Source organism: Dermacentor andersoni, chromosome 6 (assembly GCF_023375885.2).
Source record: "Dermacentor andersoni chromosome 6, qqDerAnde1_hic_scaffold, whole genome shotgun sequence".
NCBI lineage: Eukaryota > Metazoa > Arthropoda > Arachnida > Ixodida > Ixodidae > Dermacentor > Dermacentor andersoni.
This window is the reverse complement of record NC_092819.1, coordinates 47825860-47846430: the sequence shown is the minus strand read 5'-3', so window position 1 is coordinate 47846430 and position 20571 is coordinate 47825860. Positions and strand designations below refer to the sequence as shown.

The 20571-nt window shown below is 46.2% G+C and overlaps 1 protein-coding gene across 2 annotated transcripts in view; it reads right to left on the bottom strand.

Moving 5' to 3' along the window:
- Positions 1-18287: 18287 nt before the first annotated feature.
- The window catches only part of LOC126522040 (cadherin-like and PC-esterase domain-containing protein 1), a 57275-nt gene continuing 54991 nt past the window's right edge, over positions 18288-20571 (bottom strand). For both annotated transcript variants that reach the window (XM_050170819.2, XM_050170820.2), the window contains exon 25: positions 18288-19491. In XM_050170819.2, coding sequence (XP_050026776.1) covers positions 19381-19491 — 111 coding nt within the window. In that variant the 3' untranslated portion in view covers positions 18288-19380. The remainder of the gene's footprint in view (positions 19492-20571) is intronic.

The following is a 20571-nucleotide window of genomic DNA, read 5'->3' as shown; positions in this document are numbered from 1 at the left end:
GATGTGCATTTAAATAAAAGCGTGGATGCCTTCCTCGTGTATAAATTACAGTAGTGGCTTTGCAAACTTATCGTCCCTGAGCCAATGTCTACAACTGTCTGATCCGTTCATAGCTTGAGAAATCTTAGTTACCCTTTCTCGAGTAGCTCTTCTTTCCTGGGCGTAGCCACAACACGAGGTGGATTTCCGAAGTGGATGCTGGAGCAGCACACCTTGAACAACTACTTCACTGGGTCTTGAGGTGCCGGATCCCAGGCCCAGATAAAAGTTGTAAGGGCCACCCGCCCCAGCCCGTAGTCCTTGAAGGGAGACGTGCTCCACCCAAGAAAAAAAAAAGATCACGGCGAAAAGAGCCGATACACGGAGGGATTAAGGCGTGTGAGCCCTTACGGTGAAGTGAATTTTGGGCTAAAAAGATAGAGGCGGGGTCTGAAGAGGTGGGATTTCGGCTGGGAAATTAAAATGTATATTATTTTTGTCCACGGACACGGTTCTTACCATGTATAGGCATTTCGTGTGTGTCTGCGCAAATTTGTGCAGAGCACCTCAAGAGAGCTTTCTTTTTTACGTATACACTGGTGCTATCGTATACACTACAATTATCGAAATCAGAAACCGTTGTTCCTATCTTTCTCTCTCTCTATCTCTATTTTCTTTTTGCTCCAGTTCTGTGGTCATTGGAAACTAGATTTTGCTCAAATTTGACCGTAATTAACTGAGGTAATGGAGAGAGCGAAAGAGAGGAGGCGCTGCGCATTGTTATCTGCCATTAACGCCGCAGATATTATGAGCGTGTCTAACAGATGTGACGCCACGCAACTAGCACAACCATGAGCAAAATAAAATTATACGGATCAGAGGGTCGCCAGAAAAACTGAATTTCTTCGCATTTACCATGCATAAACTGAAATTGACGAGTACACTGGAAAGTTCGCAATGCCAAGTTTGGACTGCAGTCCTCAATTTCAAGTTGCATTCACACTGCAGGCGGAGGAAAAAAAATCGGCTTTATTGCGCAATCCGTGGTCCGTTTACTTTTGCTCTCGGGTGTACATGTAGCAGAAGCGACGGGTTGCTGACTGCGGTGCGCCTACCGTCACAGTCATCTACCGAACGGATTCTTTACGAAAGCCCATTATCCAAGAGACGAAAACGTGCCGATTCATTGAGCAGCCTGTCGAGACTGTACAACAAGGTGTACTTGTTCGGCTTCGGTGACATTTACGCGTCACAGGGAAAAAAAAAAAGAAAGCTAACTCGTTCGCGAGAATCGAATCAGTGGCGGCTGTTGCTGAGAGAAAGTTGTTCTTTTTTTATTCAGAACAAAGCCGCGAGGCAAGATTTGTCTCTGACGTACTGCGGTTAATTTTTGACGTAGTAGCCTCGGTTTGCTTCAGCCGGATAGCAGGAAAACAAGGGGCTACCTCGGCTCAACTAAAACGAGAATGCGTTGCGACCAAAATACGACGCCGAGGACATCGCGCTAGAACCACCTAAAACGCGACGCAGTTCTGCGCAGTGCAAGATAACATGTCCTGCAACGTTTCATTTTTTTCCACGCCGTCTTCTTCTTCATTTTTTTCTTTTTTTTTGTTTTTTGTCGTGAGAGAAGGGTAAGTTTAGCGGAGGCGAGCAATTTCCATCACGAGCAATTTCCATCATTAATCTTCGCCGCTAGGAGCGCTTGCAAAATCAGCGACGGTGCGCGAGGAACGGGAGAGGGAGCCATGCAGGGTATAGTCTGGGCTCACGTAGACGCCTAATGCTCCCAATTTCGGGTGGCTTTCCTTGCTTTCTCTCTCTCTCTCTCTTACATTTTCTTTTTCTTTTTTTCAGTACAGCTGCAGTCGCCAACTCCATTCCGTCTCGCCAAATACCTGCAGTGCAATGAAGGCTATCGGTGTTGGTTTTCAGTCAGCAGTGAGAGCCACCTTCTTGTTCCTGGGAAAGGAAGCGGGCAAACTCCCGTTGTGCGCTATTAGTCCTTTCGCGAAACGTCCATTCAGTATAGGCATCACTCGCTGATGGGGATCAGAGGTGGACAGTAGGGGGAGGGGGAGGGGGGACCTTCTTTTTTTTTTTTTTCGGTGCTGCTTTCCAGTTGGCTGGCGCGACCCCGACAGCTTTCACTCCACTGCACGGATTTAATGAGGTTGGAGCGCAGAGACGCCCGCTCCCTACGTGCGCGCTACATAGTTTCGAAAGCTCGCCGCATTCTGGGGTTGCCTGCCTCGACTCGCCTGTCTCGACCTAGCGTTTCGACACAAACTTTTGAAAAGAACATTTTGAAACGCCAACGGCGAAGGAGTTGGGGAAGAAAAATAAGCGAAAAGAAAAGTGTTAGATGTGGCAACGCGTCGCGCCTTTTCTGCCTTTACGACCCCGCAATGGTTTGTGGAATGAGAGGCATTTCGAAATTCATGAAGGACTTTTCCAGACGGCCCTGTGTGTAGCGCTTCAGTCGGAGCTTGAGCACCTCGCCGTTTGTCCGTCTGAGCGGATTACACGAAGCGAGGGAACCGTCTCTGGACAAGTCCTTGCTTCTTAATAGTTGTCGTGGGCGGAAAAGTGTTTCTAGGGTCTTTTTTTTTTTCTTTAGCGGGCTGAGACACGCGCTGTGGCATAAATGCGCTTTTGTGCATTTATTTGAACTGTGTGTATCCATCTCTCTCTGTCCGTTTCGTTAATTATGCTACAAGAACGAACTTGTCCCGTGCTATGCGGTACGTCTTAAAATCCTGACAAGTTGCCGGGTATCCTCAATATCTTCCAAACTCGCAAAATAGCTCCAGAAAAATATATAGCTGAAAGTAGAGTGACTCCAACCAAGAAGTGAATTTATCCACATCTTAATATAATTTTATTATGTAATGTCACTCAATATATTTCTGTCATCCGAATGACAGAAACGACAGTCAGAAATAAAGAACGAGCTCCCAGTGGCGTTTTAGAGCTCCTATCGAAAGCTTTTCTCGTAAATTACCAAAAACTCAAGTCCTTGGAGAGACCGTATGTGCCTTCAGATCTTTTAATTCACAATCATAACGGCGTGAACTACACATATAGGTTATTTGAAGGCCATTTTTTTGTCTCCCAAGGCAAGAGCCTTAGGCAGCAGGTTCCAAAAAATACTGCACAGAGGCCCAACCTCAGCGTGATGTCGCACAAGGGCATTCAAGAATTATCACGAATAACCATGTTTCCCTGCAGCACAGACTGACAAATTATGTAGTCAGAAACGCTCACAGTCAGGTTTCTGACATTAGCGTTGGCGTTTGTTTTTCTCCATGCTAGATACTCCTTGTATATCGCTATATTCTTAGAAGAATTGTTGGACCAGAAAGTGTTGATAATAATCATTGTTCTTGTTGGACGAAAAGAACGGGAACCAATGGGACCGATATTTGTTTACCACAAAAACATGAGGCCAAGGAAAGCGTAGGAGAAGTCGCTTATAATATTTCATTGAACCGTAGAAATGATAAGGTAAAGCGAAGTGAAAGAGGACTTGCGACCGGTGGAGCCTCCCCACGACCTCCACATTACGCGTGCGTTGCACTACCAATTGTTCTACGCCGCTAATTGTTCCAACGTCCAAATTCTTGTATGTATGTATGTATGTATGTATGTATGTATGTATGTATGTATGTATGTATGTATGTATGTATGTATGTATGTATGTATGTATGTATGTATGTATGTATGTGTGTATGTATGTATGTATGTGTGTGTGTGTGTGTGTGTGTGTGTGTATGTATGTGTGTGTGTGTGTGTGTGTGTGTGCGTGTGTGCGTGCGTGTGTGCGTGTGTGCGTGTGTGCGTGCGTGTGTGCGTGTGTGCGTGTGTGCGTGTGTGTGTGTGTGTGTGTGTGTGTGCGTGCGTGCGTGTGTGTGCGCGCGTGCGCGTGTGCGTGTGCGTCAGTCATTCGAGGAGTGTTACCGAACTCCGGCCTGGCGCTCGGCTTCCTCCAAGGGTGATAAAGGAGCCTGTGCTCTAAGCACATACATGCACAAAAATTAGTTATGTTTGCGCTGCTCCCATGGCGGCCATTTCCCATGTGGCGCCCCAAATGCGCCTGTTGAGGTGGGTACACCTTCGGGTCGGAAGCACTACTCCGACGCTGCTCGTGGCCACAAGTGGTGCCCGCTAACACCTGCTGTCTTAACCTTCCGGCTCATCTTTCTTGAATCAACGATTCTCGTTAGCTTGCGCGCTGCTTATAATGAATCGTTTTTAACTTTCTCGATTTACCATCCTTCTGCAATTGACGGGCAAATTTAGCCACACAGAAAATGATTCGTGCATCTGGTTGCTGAAGTTATTCAGCAGGAAGTATAAGATTTGCGATGTTCTTTTTTTCATTCTTTTTTTTTTCGATTCAGTCCTTCGTCGAGCCACCATTCACCTCGATATTGCAGCAAGTTTTCAGTTTATAAGATTCACATATTGTACGGAGTAATCACAAGATAATGTATACATATTCAAGTAGAGTGCCTGACGGATCACTCTGTAGTTACAGTGTATCGCTCGTCCGCCTCTGTGTACACGTGTTACCATTGGTTAAGCACAGGGGAGGGGGGGGAATCAACCACCTACCCAAAATCTTCTGACGAACCCCTCCCCCCTTGTCCCCTTCCCCCGGAAGAGAAAGTTTCAGGAGGTGGGCCCTGGAAGAGCGTCATGGATGAAAGGGAAAGCTTGAATGTGTAAGCAAAGCGAGGGCTACTGGCGGTTAGTTTTGCTTGTTTGGCTAGTTTTTATAGCAAGTAACCTATGGCATAAAATAAAATAGGCACATGAAGTTACCCTGTTATCACGGGAACGTTCTCTTGCGTTTGGGCGTAGCGGTTATGCTGGTCATTAAGTGCCGTTTAAAACGTGATAAACGAGCTTAAATAACACCTCTTAGTCGATTAAACAGAAGAGTGCTCTTCTGACCGGAACGATCAAAGTATGGCATAACATGAAAGCTGATAGCGTGATGTTTTTTCTTTGCCTAAGGTAATCAATAACTATATTATACAACCGCACACACCTCATACAGCAACGAACTAATTAAAAAAAGAAACATAATCGCTTTGGCACCGTATACGCTTCTTATACACGAATGTGAAAACCGTCCGTCATCTTTCCCCGTTCAAACTGACGGTCCCTGCCTTTTTCACAGGCGTTCCACTCCATGGGAGTTAAGCAGTGCGCACAGGGGCAAATGACCTCAAATGGCAGGATAACGCTCAAGTCACAGTGCATTCGGTGTAAGCCAGGGACATATCAAGCACGTGGCCCACGGAGCTCTTGAGTGCAGCCTGAGCGGACTTTAAAATGCGAGGGGGGGAAGGGGAGGCAACGCTCTACGTGATCCCTGGTGCAGGCTGCTGAAGGGATGCTTGAGAGTGACAATAAATCATTTCGGGCCTGTAAAGTATTACTTTAAGAGTGCATTTTTAATTCATTTCGGAGGAAAAGGGGTGTTTGTTACATACTGGAGAAAATGAAGAGGAGGAACAGGAGGAGGAGGGCTGTTGCTTGGTGCAGGCGGACCTAGCCTTCCAAAAGTTGCCGGCAATTGCTCCCCCTGAACGCCACTTATCAACCGCGATATGGTCTGAAACACTTTGCAGTACAACTAGCAAGTCCAGGTAGCCCGATACGTTGCGCGCTTTCCAAAACAAGACGACCCATACGGCTCACCATTCACTTCCCGACCTGCATCACGGGAAGACCTTAGGAGGAGCTCGAGCACCCCCCTCCTAAATATCCAGTGTCCTTGCGGGAACAAAATGTCACTGAATTTGAGTGTGGTACCGTCTTGCGCTTGAGTCCATTAGTTCTCACTTCCTGCTTCAACTTCAGGACAATTTAATATATAATGTTCAATGTCACCAATAGCTTGACAGTGCATACACGACGGTGACGGGCCAAGGCCTGTCTTACACCGCCAATCTGGAGTTTGTGCGGACCCTGTGCGGATACGATCAATGAGCACAACATCATTTCTGTGAACTCCTTTAATGACACAACGTCGATGCGGTGGAGACCTAAACGAACCGAAGTGGCTTAAGATGTCCTTCTTCATGTGTCTGTTTGCACCTTGGGAAGTCTTTTTCATGGGCTTGAATTGCAGCGCATAGCGCACCAGACTGTCAGCGGCCTCGTTGCCTGATGAACCGATCTGGGAAGGTGCCCACTGGAGCACGATGGTAAATCCGACTTTCTGTAGTTATTTAACAGCATGTAGGGCCCGACGAATGCACTTGCCCAGGGGAAACCCGCGCAGTAATAGTTACAGCGCAGCCTTGCTGTCTGAAAAGCGAACTACAGGCTGATGCTGATGAAAATTCGGTTTCCGCAAGGCTGCTCCAATCGCATTTCCACATGACGTAGAAGACACGACGTGGCCAAGTCTGGCAGGCCATGTGACACTGAGTGTCGATATCACTTACGCCACTGCGCTGGATCCATTTTCTTTGTCATCAAAGCCACCTGTGCACAACTGCAGATATCTGTCATACATTCTGTCGAGGTGTTCTACCACCAAAAAAAATTTGCCTCTGCTACTGGTGCAAGTCGCTTGATGAGAATATGCGGAATGGTAAGTTGAAATTCCACGCTCTATGACCAGGGTGGTTTCTTTCTGAAAGTCTAATTATTTAGTAAATTGCAGGCCAAGTACGCAAAATGTGTTGAGTGCCAGAAAGACGCGAGATTCCGTCCGCGTCCTGGATCTCTGGAGAAGCGCTCTTCCTGCCTGAGTCTCACTGAGGCGGCACAGTGGCAAGAGCAGACGCTGAGATGCAAAGAGGCAGACAGAGGACGACTGTGACTCGTGGGAAACCTTGTCGCCAGCAGACCAGGTGCTTTCCTGAGATCGATCGTACTGCGATTTGATGGTGATATTAACAGAAACTTAAAAGCAGGCGGCTCACCCCCAGTGCCGAGTGTAATCTCAACGTCAAAGAAGGATGACTGCCCCAGCGTGCACAGGCCATCCTTCACGCCGCATTCAACCGCGGTTCGAGTGACGAGACGATGGTGTCTATACAGCACATCTCCAGTATGTCGTAAAATCAAGTACTACGCCAAGAAATCGTATGTGATTTGCTTGATGGATTGACCTGCTTCCGAGGCTAATCTTCCTCCACATTATTTTTCGCCGCATCCCAGAAAACAGCATAAAATCCAGGGCAAATCAAGCTCTATTCTAGACGTTGTTCTTGTTAGTGACCATTTCCTTAACGACCAGACATCCACCGAAATCTTAGACGGCATATCCGATCATAAATTAGTCCTATGCACACTGCCTCTACCTGGTCTTGTACGACACCACGGCCCTATAAAGCACGTTCTTGCATTCAACAGAGCAGACAACGATGCAATAATCACATATCTAACTCACGAATTCCTTGACTTTTCAGATCTTTGCTCGGACAAAAACTCGTCGATAGATCATGTATGGTTGCAATTCAAAGCACACGTCATGCATTGTATTGAAAACTTTGTCCCACTAAAGCGCAAACTTACAAGAAAATATAATCCATGGATCACCCGAGAAATAATTCAGGTTAAACGTAAAATTAGTAGGCTGAGGAAAGGTAGGAGGTCTGGTTTAGCCGCTAATATCACCGCTCAGATTTCCGTGCTATCTAAAACATTGAAAAGCAAGATACGCGTTTCTAAAATGCATTACTATGGTAACACTCTATCCAAGTTCATGAAAACATCACCAGCAAAATTTTGGCGTTACGTAAATGGCAAACATAACGATAGAAAGGCTTCTCCTTCAATAGAAACAAAAGATAAGGCGGATCAGTTCAATCACTACTTCCAGTCGATTTTTACAATCGATAATGGACTAGTGCAACACTCCCAGATTACCCCATCTACCAAAAATAAATTACTAGAAACCCCAGAAATAACCGACAGCGGTATACTGTGTCTGCTATTAAACCTTGATGACAAAAAGAGCTGTGGCCCAGACGGGATACCGAACGCTTTTCTCAAACAGTATGCAGAACCAGTTAGTAAGTATCTACGCCTAATATTCACAAAATCTATCCAGGATTCACAGATTCCTTCTGAATGGAAAGTCGCAAAAATAATCCCAGTGCATAAATCCGGCGACAAAACGATCCCATCAAACTACAGGCCCATTTCCTTGACGTGTACCAGCTGTAAAATACTCGAGCATATTATCCTTAAGTTCATCACAAAATTTGTCGAAGACAATGATCTGCTACACCCCAACCAGCACGGATTCCGGAGAGGCCTATCGACCGTTACTCAACTCGTCGAAATAATGCACGACTTGGCCCAAGGCATTAACGAACACTCCCAAATAGACATAATTTTTATGGATTTCTCAAAGGCGTTTGACCGGGTTTCCCATGAAAAGCTAGTTATCCAGCTGGTCCGCAAACTTGGGGATGGGCCAATGACTCGATGGATGTCAAGCTATTTGTCAGGGCGTCAACAATTTGTGCAATGCAATGAGCACGTTTCTGACACATTAACTGTCACATCCGGTGTGCCCCAGGGATCTGTCTTGGCACCATTATTATTTTTGCTGTTTATAAATGACCTGGCAACCAACATTAACGCAAATATTAGGCTATTCGCAGACGACTGCGTACTGTATAAAGAGGTCAAAAGCTACAGTGACCAAAATGAGCTGAACATTGCCCTGAATGAAGTAGTAAGATGGTGCTCTAACTGGCAAATGGTGATTAATACAGACAAAACAGTTGCAATGACAATAACAAAAAAGAAAACAAGCTTAGCATTCTCTTATAGTTTTAATAATGTCGTACTCCGAAATGTAACCCAGTACAAATATCTTGGTGTAATAATAACTTCTGATCTCAGCTGGGCAGCTCACACGGAAGCTATAACCGCGAAAGCAATGAAAAAATTGTTTTTCCTTAAGCGGACGCTGCGGCACGCCGACCGTGACACTAAGCTTTTAGCATACACCACACTTGTCCGCCCAATTCTAGAATACGCCAATATAATCTGGTTCCCTTTCACAAGTAGCGGTATCGGCATGCTTGAAAATGTGCAGCGCAAAGCGATTAGATTTATTTCTAACTGCTATCGGCGCCTTGATTCCCCGACCGAATTGCTACGCAGCGCAGGTTTGCCCTCACTCCAAAGTCGTGCTAAAATCCACCGCCTGAAGTTCTTATATATGCTACTGCACAACTATTTTAAGATAGACCACACAACTTACGTTGAAACTAAACAAACAAGGCAACTACGTCACACACATGATCTCACACTACAAGAATATGCGTGCAACAACAATACATTCTATTATTCTTTTCTCCCTAGATCCATTCGGGAATGGAATACCATTGACCGACTTATAGTCGAACAACAAAGAATTGAAGATTTCCTTGAGATGTTACAAAACTCGCTTAATACGTACTCATCAACCTGATGTCATTTATTTTTACTCTCAATATGATAAGTTGTTTTTTCTATTAGCATGTTTGTCAATACTCGTATTCACAATTACTGTTGTATGTATATTTCTCCTTCTTATCTGTGCTTGTTTAGCATACCTACGATGACAATTACTATTATTACTGTTTCTTTCTGTACCCCACTCCTGTAATAACCCTGTCAAAGGGTTGACAGTATGTTGAAATAAATAAATAAATAAATAAATAAATAAATAAATAAATAAATAAATAAAATTGCACTTGTCTGCCGATATGGATAATCTTGCCGATGAAAGGTAGACTTGTGCTGACACTACTGCCCGTTAAGCCATCACTGCCAGGTGCTTGTGCTGGCATTCGCATAGCCTATTGCAGACATCATCTGCATGTATTGACACATATGCTGTCTTGCATGTAGATGTAGGCATCTGGTAACTCCGCCATGGCTACATTAAACAGCAGGAGCGACAATATATTTCCCTGTGGTACCACCTAGTGAAATTGCTCTCACTGTACTCGTTGCCATCCCTAGTTTCACCTGCATTTCCCGCCCACTGATAAACGTAATAATGAAACATAATAGGTGGCCTGTGACATCCATGCCCGCTAGTCGACCAACTATTGAGCTCTGGAGGACGTTATCATGTGCCTTTGATATGTCCATGAAGATTGCAAGTGTAGAAAACCCGTTAGCTTGTTGATGTTCGATGTGGCTTAGCAAATCGAGGATTTAGTCCTGCGCACTCAGACGTTGCCGGAAGCCAGTCATACATGTAGTAAGAAGCTTATGATATTCAAACCACCATGTCATCTTGACAGATACGAACCTTTCCATCAATTTTTACATGCTGAAGGTTAGGGAAATCGGTCGATATGAGTTCAAGGTTCTTGTTCTTCTCTGGCATAAGTGTCGGTACAACCCATGCCAACTTCCAAGATTACGGTACATGTTCATTTATCCGAATATCGTACAAGAGTTGATTCTTCCAATCCTCAGGTAGGTTATAAATAATCTGGTTGGTGATTCCTTCCGTTCCCGGGGCACAGCGGCGATGCAATGACTGTTTGCAGCTCCCTCGATGCGGATGAGGCATCCATCACAGATGGCGAGGCGGGCGGAAGGGAGAAATGTGTGACTGCGGATTTTCCAAACTCGTAAATGTCCGCAAACTCCTCAGCTAGCCACATCAAAGGTTTGTCTTTCAATAAGTGCGACAAAGGCTTCTGTGATCTAGCCGGACTGCACAGATTGTTTAACACTGCCCATATTCTAGACATCGGAGTCAACAGACTTAGCTTTTCGCGATGTGCCTTCCATTTACTTTTCCAGAGTTTCTTGGTGGGTTGGCCGGCGAATAGATGCGTTGAGTCTGTTAAACACCCTCTTCGGGGCCCGGTCTCCCTTCTTATGCACAATTTGCCTCTCTACTCTTCTACCTGTTACGATCAGCCTGCAGGGGTACTGACCTGCAAACCTTTCACATCCCGCTGCAGTTGTTTCGATCGTCTTGCGGGGGTAGCGACCTTCGAACCCTTCTCGGCCCGCTGCGACGAGTCATTTTGGAGAGCCAAAAATGCGCCTCTTCGGAGTACCGGCAATGCTATCTAGGTTAACGGACCATGCACCTCCTTCGGAGAACCGAAGACCACCGCAATATTACTCAACCATGCGCCTCCTCCGGAGATTCGGCGACGCCAGCAAGGCTAGTCACATTCGGCGGGCCGAGTATTGTTACTTGATTCGCTGTCGCCTTCACGGTCTACTTGGAGCAAGAGGACTCCTGGAAAAGGGAGTTTTGTGGTGCGTTTTCGCGGGCCCCAGAATTTGTCACAGTCTGCTGACAGTCGCGGCGGCTACCTGAGAAGTCAGCTCTGGAATCAAGAGGCGCACGCTGGAGTCAAGCGTGACAACCCATGTGTACGAGGACCGCTCACTTCAGTGTGTTCAGTGAGACCAAAGTGCGGAAGAGAGTGTGCGAACCCTCCCCCTCAAAGGCAGTCGACTACGCCTCTAACGACGACTGTGGACGCTCCGATTGGACGAAGGTTGAACGGCAGTTTTCCCTCACCCAGGGATCTAGCGAGGACGGATTGTTCTTAAGCAGCAATTTTGCCAGCTGCTAGTCGTGCTCGTGTGCTGTATGCTGTGTGCTTCGGGCTTGGTGCTTCGTCTTGCGTGCGCCATTTGGGAGTCATGCTAGACTGTTGAAATGTAACTCCTGTCGTAATGTAAATATTGTAAATAAATCCTGTGCCCCAAGTTCTCGATGAGAGCAAGTTCCTCCCTACAATCACGTCCCAAGCGTGGGTGAGTTGGACGACGGCATGGGCCAGCTACCACTTATTTCATGCCCGACTACAACCCGTACAACTGTTCGCCAGCGGTGGGAAGTTACTCCCTTCAACAACGTCTAAAACGTTACAACTGGTTGCCAATGGTGGGATTGTCCTCCAACTCTTACTACGCGCTTCACATTGATTATGCAGCTTTAAGGTCGAGAACCGGAAAACTCTGATGCAGCTTTAGAGTGGTAATTGCTGCTGCCTTGCTTGCTATCGTCGCCTAAAAAAAGCTCACCAATAAGCTTCACAAGATGCTCTCTGTATTTGTCCCGTTTGATCGCCTTGCCAATATTACGCCCCCTTTTTGTGAAATCCAGTAGCACTTACGAAGCTCGGGAAGCGATCACTCCCCGTCCGATCTGGTACTGTGATTGTTTTTACGTGAACGTCATTTGAATACAACATAAGGTCAACTGTGCTTGTGGATGCAGATGGTCTGTAAAACGTCCCATGGCCATAATTGGCGACATATAACTCTTGCTGACAAATCGCTTTCGCAGCCTGCTACCCACACGAGCATCAAGAAAAGCTTTTGGGCGCGTGGAGGAGTGTTGACTGTGCCCAACGGGCCATAAGATCACTTTTGAACTTTTTAAGTGAGTCTGGTTTAGACGATCGCCTCTAGAAGCTGTGAAACGTGCAGTCAGCGCGAAATGTGTTTGCGCAACAGCTTTTTGTTTCAAGATTACTTTTTGTATGGACAAGATTACTCTTACGTGTGTTGCGTCTTCAGTGCGCATCCGCATATTGGACAACCGTGTATGTAGTATCTCGTTGTACCATAACATAATCACCCGCCACCTACCTTTCCCTGTATTTCCCACTTCCCCTTTCCCCAGTGAGGAGTAGCAGGCTAGAGACGCGCTCTCCAGGCCGACCTCACCTCCTTTCTCTTCATTAAAATCTACTCCTCCTCCCTTGTTTTTGTCGCTCCACATGCCCTGATGCGCATGGCATCCACATCCGCATGGCATCCAGTACATTAGAGCACATATCCCTGACATCCAATGAGACATGGGGAATTTTCTGACGAATATTGGAGGTAGCACTTCCATTCTGAAAAGAGTTGATGTTCGAATTCATATGGGCGACGTATCCAGATAGTGATCTATGATTAGGTTGTCCGGCTTCCCAAACAACCAAACTTGCAATCAGTGAGTGTCTTAAAAAGAGGTTTAGCTCGGCTATTCGGTGTACTAGTCCACAACAGTTCCGTAGCATTATAAAGGACATTTTTAATCGATTGGGGTAACATGATTACTTGATTGATTTCATATTACACTGTCGCATCGGTCACTGAAGATCCTAGTAGGATGGATCCCACCACCAACATTGCCTCAAGTACGGTCTTCACGGAGCTTGAGGGCAGTCCTGCGAAATGTGATCGTAGTACCGCAAAGAGAACGCGCAGTATCCCCGTGGCTTCTTGGAATTGGGTTTCCAGCTGCTGACGACTTTAATTCTTCACTGCTCTGGAATAGGAAGCTTGCATACGCTCCCCGTTCCGAATTCTAGGTGATGTTGATGCCGATTCAGAGCTTCTGGTCTCCCCTGGTTGTGTCTCCTTCAACGCATTGTCTTGTCGACTTCTGATATTTGTGGTGTTGCTTTTAGTAGTTAGCGCATCTCTTGTAAGGGCAGGAAAATCGTCAGTGGACAGGGCCTTCATTGATGGCGATGTAGGATTGTGACCAGAAAGAAGCGCTTTTCTGCGATGTAGAGTGCCAACGTGGAACGGGCATCCGCTGTAGCTGACAGGGTGGTCTCCGCCGCCGCTGGAACATGTGCAGTCCACCTTACACATCTTGAAATTATGTGCTCCACTACACCATTTGCAGCGCTGTTCACCTCTGCGAAATGTGGCCACGTGCCCGAAACATTGGGATTAGAAACAACGTGGACGCGGCTCTGTGTAATCCACCATTTCATGCCGCTTGAATCCAAGATTTATGTGATTAGGCCACTCAATATTAAGGTCGAACGTCAAAACTACACCGTCCGTAGGTATAACCGGCCACTCTGTGGTATGTGAACCCGTCCGGCGAACAGTGCGTCGGACATGAAGAACTCCTTGCGCCTTCAGAAAATCGACCAGGTCATGTTCTGCAAGCCATCTCGGAACACCACTTATAATACACGTGTTCTGAACGTAAGCGTGTGGAAGACGGACGCCACTCACAACGATGTCCTCAACTTTGTTGCGTGTCAGTAACTCATTCACTGGTTCCTCCGCGGCTACGTCGAGCACGTCGAACCGATTCCATCACCACTAATAGATTCTGTGGCATAGTACAGGCCAATGGGCTTGACTTGCCTCAAATCTATTCCTGCTGCTGCCGGTGAAATGGCAACCGGAATTCCGACGGCCCTGTTTCTGGGAATGCTAACCACCTTGAAGCTTCAATCATCCATATCCCCCATGTCAGCAAATCTCTCTTCCGCGTCCGCAATCGTTGACTCTACGTCACCGGAAAAGGAAGCGCCAGACCTGTCAGCAGTATTACGATCGTCCCCTCGTCTTGCGGGAGTGTCTGTACTGTCAGGTACTACATCGTTAGAGCGCTTGGATCCTTGGCCTGCCATTGCAGTGTTCCCGACGTCGATGACCTTCTCCTTCTGGGAACCCCGCGCTGGAGCACGCGCTGAGCTGGTCGCTTGTCCTGTAAGGATAGTACACCAGCGAAGAAACGGACATCTCTCATGAAATGATGGCAGGTTTTTGCAAGATAGCCACAGAAATGACAAGCCGCAAACGAACAAGCGAGGTTTTGTTTTGTTTGGATTTCCTTTTAAGATTGCGCATAACCACTGGGGGAAATTTGCCAAGATTTGGATGGTATAAGGAAATTGCACTTGCTGCTAGAATTGGTAGTATTGTCAGGAAGAAATGAATAAAAAATAACCTATGAAGAACTTAAGAAAATGTCTCTGAAACAACTATAGATTCTTCCACGGCTGAGCAAACATCCCTGTCGGGCTTTTCAAAAGAGGAGGCTCCTAGAGAAAGAATATACAGAATGGAAAAAATTAAACTAAGTTGGCTAAACATTGATTCTAAAAACTTTTTCCCTGAAGAAAAAAAACGGCGGCAGAATAAGAAAAAAAAATATCTATCGTCTCATCATCTCCACAGCTTGACCACTGAGGGTAAGGTGCCAGACCAACGCTGTGACGATAAAATTTTAAGCGAGCTACCAATGTCTTCGTCGTCTTCCTCTCAGGAACAACCCACCCAGGAGGAGGAGGAGATAAACTTTATTATAGAAGAGGTCTTAGGCGGGGGTTGGGGTGACGTTCCCCTCCCCGCGGTGGGCTCCTCTTCTAGGCCGGACGCCAGGTGGCCGACCGACGATGTCGTTCGGCGACCTCTTCGGCCCGCTCTGTGACTCGGAGTTGAACCTCCGGGTCCGAGCTGAGCAGCGCGGCCTCCCACTGCGATTGGGTAGAGAGCTGCAGACTGTTCGACGGCTTGTCTTGATTACATGAGTATAGGATATGTGGTATGTTTGCCTTATGGTGCCCACAGAGAGAACAGACGGGGCTGAACTGCTCTGGGAACCATATGGAGTATATGTACGGATTAAAGAAAGTGTCTGTTTGGAGCTGCCGCCAACTGACTTGTTGTGTTTTACTTAGAGATCTATGTGGTTCTGGGAAGATTTGTCTTTCTTTCTTGAAGTGGGTAGTAATTTCTTTGTAGGTCGTCATTCGCTCCTTGGCCGACCTGAGGTCGGGGTAACGTACCTCCCGCTTAAGTACGAATCCTCGGGCAAATTGGTGCGCCGCCTCATTTCCAGGATGGCCCGAATCGGCGGGGACCCAGATCAATGTGATCTGGCGGGTATTGGAGATTTTTTGTAATATTTTGATGGCTGCTGAGTGGGCCCTTCCTTTGCAAAAATTTCGAATTGCGGTTTTTAGAGTCGCTGATGATGTATTTGGCAGTGGTGGTGGTAATAACTAAAGCTATGGCAGCTTCTTCGGCCTCCCCCGGAAATTTTGTTTTATCGATTGTCGCCGATGCGAGGGGAGAACCTCGATGATCGACAACTGCCAGGGAAAAGGCGCCTCTGTCCGCATGTTCTGCCACGTCCACATGCGCCGTGTCTTTCTGAACTGAAAATCTTTCGTGAAGTTTTTGTGCCCTAGCCTTTTTTCTGTTTGTATCGTAGTGTGGATGCATGTTTTTGGGCAGAGGATGGACTACTAAGTGTTCGTGCACGCGTCTTGGAATTGGCAAGGTGTGTGCACGGATTCCTTCATCTTGTATTCCTGCCTTCTTTAGGATGAAACGTCCCGTTTCAGTGCCTGATAGTCTTTCGTATTGTGCGGTGAGGTGTGCTTCCATCATTTCCGCTAAGGTGTTATGAATTCCTAACTGTAGTAGCTTTTCATTTGGAGTATGGGTTGACCGCAATTTTGTAGGATTGTCGAATTAGAGAATCCACGTCGTCCCTTTCTCTGACTGTGAGGGTGACGTATGGTGTAGAGTAGATGACTCTGCTAAGAACGAAGGCCTGGATTAGTTTCCTGGTCTCGGCTTCTTTAACTCCTCCTCGCATATTCACGATGCGTCTGATGAGGAAGGAGATTTGGTTGACGGTGTTTCTCAGCTTCTTAATTAGTGTGTCGTTTTTTTTGGTTTGACTGTATCAGCATTCCCAAGATTCTTAGTGTTTCCACTTCTGGGATGGCTGCCCCTTCCGCGTATATTTTGATCTCAGGCGCTTTATTTTTTCTCTGACGTTTTGGGTGTAGGATGAGGAGTTCAGATATTTGGGGGGAACACGCAAGTCCCGCGGCTTGTGCCTCCTGTACTACTACATCTGCCGCTTGTTGTAGCGTATCTTGTATCGTGCCGATACTCCCCTTGGTTGTGCAAAGGGTGATATCGTCCGCGTACAAGGAGTGTTCTAGGTCTGGGATTTTGGCGAGTTCGTGTGCCATTTTGATGAGGGTTATATTGAATAAGAAGAGGGAGAGGACCGATCCTTCGGGCGTTCCTCTGTCTCCTAAAGTGAAGGTGTCGGATTTGATTGTGCTAATTTGAATTTTAGCCGTTCTATCGGAGAGAAAGTCTTTGATGTAGTTAAACGTTCTTTCGCCTACATTCAACGGTGAAAGAGAATCTAGGATTGCTTTGTGTTTGACGTTATCAAATGCGTTGGTTAAATCTAGAGCTAGGATTGCCCTTGTGCTCCTTTCTTGCTCCTGAGAAATGACCTCGTTTGCTAGTCTGAGCATCGTATCCTGTGTTGATAAATGTGGTCTAAAGCCGACCATAGTGTTTGGATATAAATTCTCTTTGTGCATGTGGGACTGCAGTCTGTCTAGTATGACGTGCTCTATCAGTTCTCCTATGCAAGAAGTAAACGAAATAGGTCTGAGGTTATCGAGCGCGAGCTTTTTGCCCGGTTTTGTGATGAATTTAACGATGGCATGTTTCCAAGACGCTGGGAGTTTTCCTTCCCTCCAACACCCGTTCGCAAAGTCCGTGAGGGCTGTGATGGAAGAAGCCCCTACCCGATTATAAAGGACAACCTAACCCCATCCTGGACGCTGACATAACAACGGCGGAAATAAGAGCAGCCCTCCTTAAGATACGCACGACATCCGCTCCGGGAGAGGACTGCATTAACAATAAGACACTCAGAAACCTACACCCCACCCAGGAGATTAAAAAATGTTTCTATCTTTAGATTTGGCGCCGAGACCTCAGCGCCCCCACGTAAGCGTGACGTCACCGATCAATTCACCATATCTTCTCGTATATGGGTCGCTTTGGTGAAGAAAAGTGTTCTGTAAATTTGCTATACTGAGCCTTCGTTACTTTTAGAACACAGTATAGCACATGTTTTCCGATAAGAATTTTATTATCGGTCCGAGTAGACACTGTCAAACTTCATGACGTCATTGTGAGCTGGTGCGTAAACTGCGAAGCGGTGGCGTCACCAGTGTCTCGGTTTTTTAATCTCTTCTAGATCACCAAACATCCTCTCACGGTTTACAAGTGCGGCGGTTTTGCTTTGGCGGAGGCGTAACTTACGTAACGTAATATTCCTCTTTAATGTGCATTCGACACGTTGAAGAAGTAATGTCGCAGATCTTTTTTTTTTCCGTAGAACTGTATTCGATTGGGTTGCTCGCACACAGAGCCCAATCAACCACAAAGCGTCGACAGAGTTCACCAATGACTCACGCTGCCCATGAACATCGCTGTGACCATTTCAAACTGTCAGTCCAAAAGCAATGGCATGGCGCTGCCAAGAGGCTGGAGTTCTTACCTTCTGTTACTATTGAGGGATAAATAACCGAAGAAAGGTTAACCTTTTGAGCAAGTACACCTTGAAGTACCTGACGAATCAAGAAATAGTCCATCGTGTTTTTTTTTTCCCGTGCCACGGTGAAGTTCTAAAAAAAAAAAAAGTGGCATAAATGTTCCAGCGGTGCATTTTCGTGTGATGGTAGGTGACAGCGTTAAGGCTGCATAAATCTAAGAAAACATACATGAAAGCAAAGTTTTATTTGTGAATGTATTCCTTTTCCATTGGAATCGTACATATTCTTCATCTCGTGTTTCCATAGCTCTTGTGTGCGCGTTCCCAAGCGTATAGCGTTTTGAATTCGGCGCCCTTATGAAGGACTTCATTTGACCTTCACAGGCACATTTGTATTTTGTGAATAGCCGAAGAACGCTTTTTTTACGTAGGTGTCTTTGTACGTGCATGTATGGCCTTTAGGACTATGTCACTGTATTATATCTCTCATATCGTTACTCGTAATATCTGCATCGTTTGTACACATCCGTCAAGTCAGTCAAGAGTAACCGCTGCCACCTGGAGGCACCAGATTATGTTTAAACAATAAAAAAAAATACGTACTTCCGAAAGCTTCTAAGGACCGCTCTACGAGCGATTGAAAGGAAAATGGTAGGCGTAACGTCAGGACACATGAATAGACTGGTATATAGTAGATAAAAAACAAGTCAGTGACTGTTCTAGTCAAGATAAAGAGGAATTTGTGTTGTCGAGCAGGTCGTGTAATGCGTAGGCAGATAACCGGCAGTCCGCAAGTGGCAGAATGGGTGCCATGGGGATGAAAGCACAAGATGCTGCGTGAAATAGATGGAGTGATGGAATATGGAAACATGCCTGCTTAAAGCGTGTTAAGTTCTTGCAGGACAGGGGTAATGAGATGCGTGGACAGGGCTAATGCAGGAACCCTTTCTTCATGCCGTGAAATTAACTAAGCTGAACATGGTTATGACCACGATGATGAGGCAAAAACTGCAATATCGAAGTTTTAGGAGCGATGCAACCACTTCAAGCTCAAATGGACATGAAGCCATGATTGGGGGTTATTATTGCTGCGTGCTGTGCAAATCAGCTGACCGTTGTCGTCTTCCAGATGATTTCATGCATAGCTATTCTCCGTTATCCGGCTTTCTTTCTTTACACGTTCTTGCGTCTTTAGCACCACACACTTTGAAGCACTGCACACTTTGTGTCACTGGAGAGCCCGCGCTGTCGCGAGCTTATATTATTCTTGAAAGACGTGGTATCTTCTTCGTATAGCCTCGACGTGACGTAAGCATTGTTCACGCCGGCGTTGTCCTGTGTCCCTGGCACAGGCGGCTCAACAGAATGTCGCTGTAAGCCTGGTTCACGGGACCCTCGACGCGATATGTCGTCAGGGAGTCGCTGACAACCTAGAACAAGAAAAGGAACAAAATAAGACGCCACATTGCTTCACTATCACCACGGAAAGTAACGTCTTGTTTAATGCAGAACACATGACTAGTAAAATGTGCTACCAGTATACCTATATTTACATAAAATACCTAGCTTAGATAACTGCACGCACATACATACACACGCGTGCACGTGCGCGCTACCCCCCCCCCCCTCCCCCCACATACACAAACTCGAGCATTTACGAGACACATAGGATCAAGATTTAGGCGCTATCTGACGATGGACACGTCAGTTGCAGACTTGGCTTCCAAGAAAGGTTCACATCGGTGAAGTTTACGTATCAACCTTCAATTACGGTTTTACGGAGAGGAATAGAGTCGTTGCTCGATACATAACAAAGCCTAATGCGCAATAAGCGTGAAGAGTGCGTAACTCAATGTTCGCAGTGTCGCTGTTATTGCCTTTCTTTCTTTCCTTTTTCCTTCTTTGTGTATTGTGCGTTAGTCTTATGGAGGCATTCCTGCGATGAATATATTGCATTAAGACGGCAAGCTGGGCGAGTTGGTGATTCAACATGTTCTTATGGGTGCGCAACCTAACATGTTCCTATACATGTTCCTATATTGCGGTAACCTAAATGCATTTGGATTGCGAGACCATTGTCAGTCCATGGTGCGACCTTCGGCAGCGTCTGAGAGTGCTGTGCAATCAGACTCAGCTCTACTGATTAGGCGGAATGTAATAAGATAAACTATCAGACCTCTTCACTTCGTTGAACTGTGATTATAGACCAAAAGAAAAGTTTGGAAAGAAAACTACACAACCAATTTGCAACAAAGTGGAGACATTGCAAAATGATGACCGTTTTCAGCATTATAGAAGCAAGCTTATCGTTTGTAAATGTCAACGGGGGCACTGAACTTCAGAACATGGCGGCATGTAATGTGTCAATGCGCTTGGAGCGTCTCAGCAAAAAACACGCGTGATCAATTGTGAAAAGCTTTTCACACAGAGGCATCGTCGAATTGCACTGCTAAGGGAGATGCTCTAGCGTTCAGCTTGCAACGGACAGTGGTATGCTCCGGACCACCGTC